General features: G+C 35.6%; 1 protein-coding gene across 2 annotated transcripts in view; it reads left to right on the forward strand.

The window, feature by feature from the left end:
• Positions 1 to 6,109, forward strand: part of LOC142622404 (dicer-like protein 4) — a 28,957-nt gene extending 22,848 nt beyond the window's left edge. The window contains exons 20-26 of one of the 2 annotated variants that reach the window (XR_012841903.1): positions 453 to 914; positions 995 to 1,267; positions 2,536 to 2,862; positions 3,512 to 3,824; positions 3,911 to 4,025; positions 5,356 to 5,420; positions 5,549 to 5,670. Coding sequence is in view for 1 of the 2 variants with exons in the window: in XM_075795866.1 (XP_075651981.1) it covers positions 453 to 914; positions 995 to 1,267; positions 2,536 to 2,862; positions 3,512 to 3,824; positions 3,911 to 4,025; positions 5,549 to 5,699 (1,641 nt within the window). In the remaining variant the exon portion in view is untranslated. Of the gene's footprint in view, positions 1 to 452; positions 915 to 994; positions 1,268 to 2,535; positions 2,863 to 3,511; positions 3,825 to 3,910; positions 4,026 to 5,355; positions 5,421 to 5,548 lie in introns of both variants that reach the window. The other variant, XM_075795866.1, reaches the window with a different exon arrangement.
• Positions 6,110 to 6,495: the final 386 nt, after the last annotated feature.

The following is a 6,495-nucleotide window of genomic DNA, read 5'->3' on the forward strand; positions in this document are numbered from 1 at the left end:
CATGTAATGACCTGAGGAAAGCGATAGCCACATTTGTGCTTATACCCTCAAAGGACTAGTCAAGCTACAATTGGGGCTCCTTGTAATCATTTATAAATCCAAGATCCACCTAATAAACACTCAATGTGGGACTCAACACACACCTGGACAACACACACTCAAACAATCCAATCCTATCATATCCACACAATTTGGGGTATCACATGGCACTTCTTTTCTTTCTGTAAATGTAGACATGCAGTGCTCTCTCTCTCTCTCTGGCCTGGCAAACACTCAACTTGTCTGATATTTTAGAAAGTTTTTTGGCTTATATTGTTCCCACTAATGCCTCCTGTCAGGTACTGCTGAATGGATAAATTTCAGTTAGGCAAATTAGTACTTTCTACGTTACTGATATTTTCTTTTAATTGGTTTTAATATCTAATTGTATAGTATTTGCTCTCTTATTTCAGGTATACATACGTGATCAGTCATTTGATCCCTTGCAATTCTATGCTTTCGGTCACTCCTGCCCAATAATTTGTAACAAGCAAAATGAAGGTTCTACTCATTCCCGGACAAGTAATCTAGCGGATCGTGCAAGTTTTAATGAAGTCAGGTGCAGTAAAGGTCACCACTGGTTACATAAGAAAACAATTGCTGATGTGGTTGAAGCTCTTGTTGGAGCATTCATAGTTGACAGTGGCTTCAAAGCCGCAACCAGCTTTCTTCGATGGATTGGCATACAAGTGGACTTTGAAGCCTCACAAGTTTCAAATGTCTGCATTGCAAGCACTAGCTACATGCCACTTAGAGCTCGTATGGATATTGGTGCCCTTGAAAAATTGTTAGGGCATCAGTTTCTCCATAAAGGTCTGCTTCTACAGGCATTTGTACACCCTTCTTACAACCAGCATGGAGGAGGTTGCTATCAGGTATGCACTGCTTCTTTTCTACTTCTGGTGTTAAGCAACAGGCATTCCTCTTTGCTTAATGATTTGATGGTTTTGACCAGAGATTGGAGTTTCTTGGAGATGCTGTGTTGGATTACTTAATCACATCGTATCTGTATTCAGTTTATCCAAACTTGAAGCCTGGTCAATTGACAGATTTGAGATCTGTATCTGTGAACAACAAGGCCTTTGCAAATGTTGCAGTAGATAGATCCTTCCACCAATTTCTCATCTGTGACTCCAGTGGCCTTACTGAGGCCATCAAAATTTATGTGGACTCTGTTAAAACTCCTGCATCAGAAGGAAGTCCTCATGAGGGGCCAAAATGTCCTAAGGTAAACGTTGAAACTCTTGTTTTTATTTTATTTTTGGGGTGGGGGTGCCCCTAATGGGTTTTACATGGTAATATCTTGAAAAATATTTCTAGTTCCTAGGATATCAATGTTGCTACAATTATCAAATTAAAAGAAATGAAATATTGTAAACATTATATGTAAATCAATGTTCTGTCTAATTTCTAATGATTAAAAAGAAAAGTAAGAACATAAATTGATGACAATAAACTCTAGGAGGGGGATTTTGTTTGGGAAACAAAAGAACAAAACAGAGGAGTAGGACCTAGATTTTTTTTTTTTGATAAGTAAAGAAAGTTTTATTCAAAGACATGATAATGAGTCATCCAAGTACACAGCAGGTTACCACTTATCAAAAAAAAAAGTACACAGCAAGTTACCAAAACAATCAAATACATAAATTACAAGCATCCATCAAATCATATACCGAAAAAATAGAATGACTTCCTATGATAGACATCCAATCTAATAGAGTTTTAAAGCGACTATAGTCCCTTCAGAATCTTCAAAACACCGGTTGTTTCTCTCCCGCTAAATGCACCACATCAAACAATGAAGGACAACCATTCAAATAACACCATTACGATGATGACCAAAATTTCCTTACCAACATGCAAGGAGCTCAACCACAGTCTTTGGCATCGCCCAGTAGATACCAAATAAGGTGAATACCATAGACCACAACTCAAAAGCAATAAGACAATATAGTAAAAGATGGTCTACCGATTCTCCATTACTTTTGCGCATATAACTCCAATCTAGAATCAACACCTAGAAATTAGCACCTAGGATTTGCTTGAAGTCAACATCAAACAAATAAAACATAAAAATAGATAGAACCTTGGTATCAGCTCATAGAGCTGCTTGGAGTCAACACCATGCATGATATGAACCTAAGAATCAGCACCAAACACTTGAATAAAACTCCCAACACAAATGTTATAAATCCATAATCAACCGATTACAATATTTGCATTTGGGGGCCCTTAAATAGGACTCCCAAATTGCATCATAGAAGGAAAGGAAATAAATTTCTAACCTAACAGGTGTTAGGAAAGGAAATAACTTCTAATCTATTATATTAAACGGGAAAATAAAAGAGAATTAAATCTCTAAAAATCTCAGCATCCATCAGCATCAATCATGATCAATTAGGTTCTACAAAATCAATGATCATTAATAGAGCAGTTTTGGTATCTACACTGTAAACATTACATGTGAAGTTTCTAATGATTCACTTATTGCCTCAGGCTTTGGGTGACTTGGTAGAGTCTTGTGTCGGTGCCATTCTTCTTGATACAGGGTTTAACTTGGACCTTGTGTGGAAGATAATGCTTTCCTTTTTGGATCCAATAATGAGGTTCTCCAGTTTACAGCTTAGTCCTATTAGAGAACTGCAAGAACTTTGCCAATCTTATAATTTGGACCTACAAACTTCGCCATCAAAGAAGGGTAGAATGTTTTCAGTTGAAGTACAGGTGAAAAGTGAAGATGTTTGTGAAACTGCTTCTGCAACCAACCTGAACAAGAAAGATGCTATTAGAGTTGCTTCACAAAGAATATTTGCAAAGTTGAAGGTAAATCCTTTATGCTTTTTCTCTCCTGGAACTTTTCAGGCCTTTTAACCATATAATTGTTATATAGATTCATGTATCCCACTTGGCTTTGGTAGTGCCATCATTTGGATGCTGAACTAGCTAATTTTATTAATCAATTAATTTGTTTCTGGGGTATGAAGAGGTAGTAAGGAGCTTATTGTTGTTCAAAAATCTCTTTCTCAATTAATTCTTTCTCTAATAATGGGATTATTAAAAGCAAGATCAGGATCTTGCCTTTTTCTCGTTCAGCACAAATGGCCCTTGATGTTCTAGAATGGCTTCTTTTTCATTTCATTTTTTTTTTCAATTTTGGGTCCCCTTTGTCTTTTCAGATTGTCTTGTTTTGTTTATACTTTTGAATTGATAAAGTGGCAGTATAAAGTATCAATTTTTTTATTTGTCCAGGAACTACACATATATATTGCTCATGAAACAGGCACACGTGCTTTATTGTTGCATTTATCATTTACTTGCTTTGTTAGGCATATTCTAACTAACTCAAAAAGAGTTTTAATACTTAAACTCCCTGTCCCCCAAAAGAAACCCTCATCCCCCTTCTACCCCATCACTCTTTCTTTTATAATACTTCATTTTCTGGAGCTCTTTGACTGTGGATGTGGATTTGCAGGCTCAAGGCTACAAGCCCAAGTCATCTTTGGAGGAAGTTTTGAAGTCAAGCTGCAAGATGGAAGCCAAACTAATTGGATATGATGAAACACCTATAGATGCAACTACTCCTGATACCATTGGATTTGAAAAATTAATGGTACAACCACCTTTTGGCAGTGATTTTGAGCCTCAAATCCATCCCCTCATTGGAACATCCGATAATAGTTCCCCCGGCATAATACCTCTTAGTAAACAGCCATTTAGAAAATTAGAAGGACAGCCATGCACAACAGCTGAAATTCATGGCTGTGACCCTGACTCACAGGCCACAGGTACTGCTTATGGTTATGTAGTTGCAGGATATTAAGTATGAAGCAACTGTTTCATTCTCTTTCTCTAACACTAAATTATCTTCCAGGTGGGTCGCACCAAGCAACAGCAAAATCAAGGTTGTATGAAATCTGCAAGGCTAACTGTTGGAAACCCCCATTATTTGAATGTTGCAAAGAGGAAGGACCAAGCCATATAAAGTTGTAAGTCCATTTTTTTTTTGGAAGATGGGGAGGGTAGTTGGTAAGTCTAATGTTGTGGACTTAAAAGTTGAGAATCCAAGATACTATAGACCTTTCTTTTTTAGAAAAAAGAATTTCATTGAGGACCTAGGATACAAATTTGCAGAGTGTGAGAGTAGTGATTTTGAAATTATCACATGGTCAAGAGCATCACGAGAGTGTCCACGTTTTTTTTTAATTACAATTTTGTGTATGTGAGTTGTTTACATAATAATTGCGTTATAATCAAAATAAATATATTTAACTGTCATACTTCACCAAAACAAATGGAAGCCCAATGGTAATAAGTTCAAATTTTCAAATGCTTAGCATGTTTTCAATCCTTAGCATGCACTCGTGTTTTAATGCTAGAAAACAGAGCAAGGAATCCCTGATCACACTCACTTTTTGACTTGTTTAAATCCACAAATTTGATTTAAAAAATTGCTCCCAAAGCAGGAACCCATGAATTGCACTTTAAAATCTGGGCTTAAATCTCATTTCATAAACTAAAATGAAAGTTGTATGAAGTCCCATTTTCTTGAAATTTAATTGACATGAATGCTACATTTGTTCTAGTAGAAAATGATAAGAAAATGGAACTTGGTTCAATTTTTTGACCATTGAGTTATTGTGCTATATCTCTGAAGAATTTGCATAATTCTGGATGTTCTGGCTTATTTTTCCTGCCCATTGTTTGGAAGGTTGCCACCTAAAATGATAATAAATAGGAGAGTCACTTCCTGTCATTATGAAGTGTGGAATTCTTATAAACAAATTACCAAACTATAGGGTTGGTTTCCCCATACATGAAGGCATGGTAGTGCAACTACATGTTTCAACATTGTGATTAAAATTTCATCCGCAACATATGCATATAACATCTTATTTGATTAAGTTGATTGGCTTCCAACTCAATTTTGAAGTGAGTTTACAGTGTAATTGATGCCTGAGAAAAGCAGTTTCTACCAGTGTTATCGTCAAAAGTTAATGTTGGTTATTTTAGTGTTCAAAGGAATAGTTTTGTTGGAATCATGCTGCGTTCATTCCTTTTTTTGGTCTTTTTATGATAAAAATTTCCAAATTGCAGTGTATTGCTTTGCATGGGAAATACTTATTTTGTAATTCATATATCGGTCATGTACCCCATCAAACTGGCTAAAATGATCTTTCTACAAAATCTTGTGGTGCTTCCCAATTAATTTTACTTGAGATCTCTCTCTCAAACAGGCCTAAAGTATTTCCACTATCTTTGGGTAGATGATGGGATCTACATGTATTGCTAATTTGCTATAGCTGTTTCAGTTTCTAGGTAGTGTTGTATTCTGTCAATGATAATTTTAATCAACAATGGACAGAGCTTATGAGCAATGAAAGGTCACGTGAGCCATTTTATTTTCTGTAAAATTCGCTTCCTTTTTCAAGTGAGGAACATATCAACTAAAGTTACTGAACTCCATATCGATTTGCTTGCTTCTTAAATGCTTAATTTAACTTTTTTGCAGATTCACTTTCAAGGTTGTTGTGAAGATAGAAGACCCGGAAGATGTGATTTTGGAGTGCTTTGGAGCACCGCAGTCAAAAAAGAAAGATGCAACGGAGCATGCAGCAGAAGGGGCCCTTTGGCACTTAAAGAATGAAGGATACTTGCCTTAGAGCAATTGACAGTCATAATTTTTGCTGAAGAAATTAGAGGAAACATTAACCTATTGATCAGGTTTTTGTAATTGTTGAAGATCTCAATGCAGGAAGCCTTTGGCTGAACATGACAACTTAAAGATACAATATCTAATTATATGTAAAACTCTAGAAGATATTTGTAAATAGTGGTTACTATAGAGCTAGATCAACATATATAGAAGTAAATAAAGATCCATTGTAGTGTAAATAACCCAGTTACCTTGGTTTGTTTGTTATTTATTAATTTATTTTTGAATCTCAGTCCAAATTGTAATGATGTCTGCCTTATGATCTTTACAAACAGTTGCAACACAAACTTTTTAATCTCTCATAGCAACACAAACTTCCGTTTCCGTGGCCTATTGATGGATTCTCACGCTTGAACATGTGAGGCTTATACTTTGTTGATATCTCTTGACATGACCATTGGATCAATTTGGGATGCTTTCTTAAATTGTATATTTCTTGCTATCCATTATTTATCAAAGTTAACCTTTTTTGTGAATGTAGTATTTCAGTTCGAAAATACAACTGTATGTTTTTCTTTTTCTTCCTTGCAAATTGCGTGACCCTCAGTTGGAAACTGCATTCCTGTTTTCTTTATTTGTAGATTTTTACTACATGCCCTTTTTTAAACTATATCAATAAATCTAGGGATACAAAATTTTCCAGAATTTTTTTCCCCTTCTTTCAGAAATGTTGATAGTGGATCTATTTCGCCGAGGTTAAGTTCTATGCAGTTTACTGATATGTAGCAAATGTGGAACTCGAT

Source organism: Castanea sativa, chromosome 1 (genome assembly GCF_040712315.1).
Source record: "Castanea sativa cultivar Marrone di Chiusa Pesio chromosome 1, ASM4071231v1".
In the NCBI taxonomy this organism is placed as follows: domain Eukaryota; kingdom Viridiplantae; phylum Streptophyta; class Magnoliopsida; order Fagales; family Fagaceae; genus Castanea; species Castanea sativa.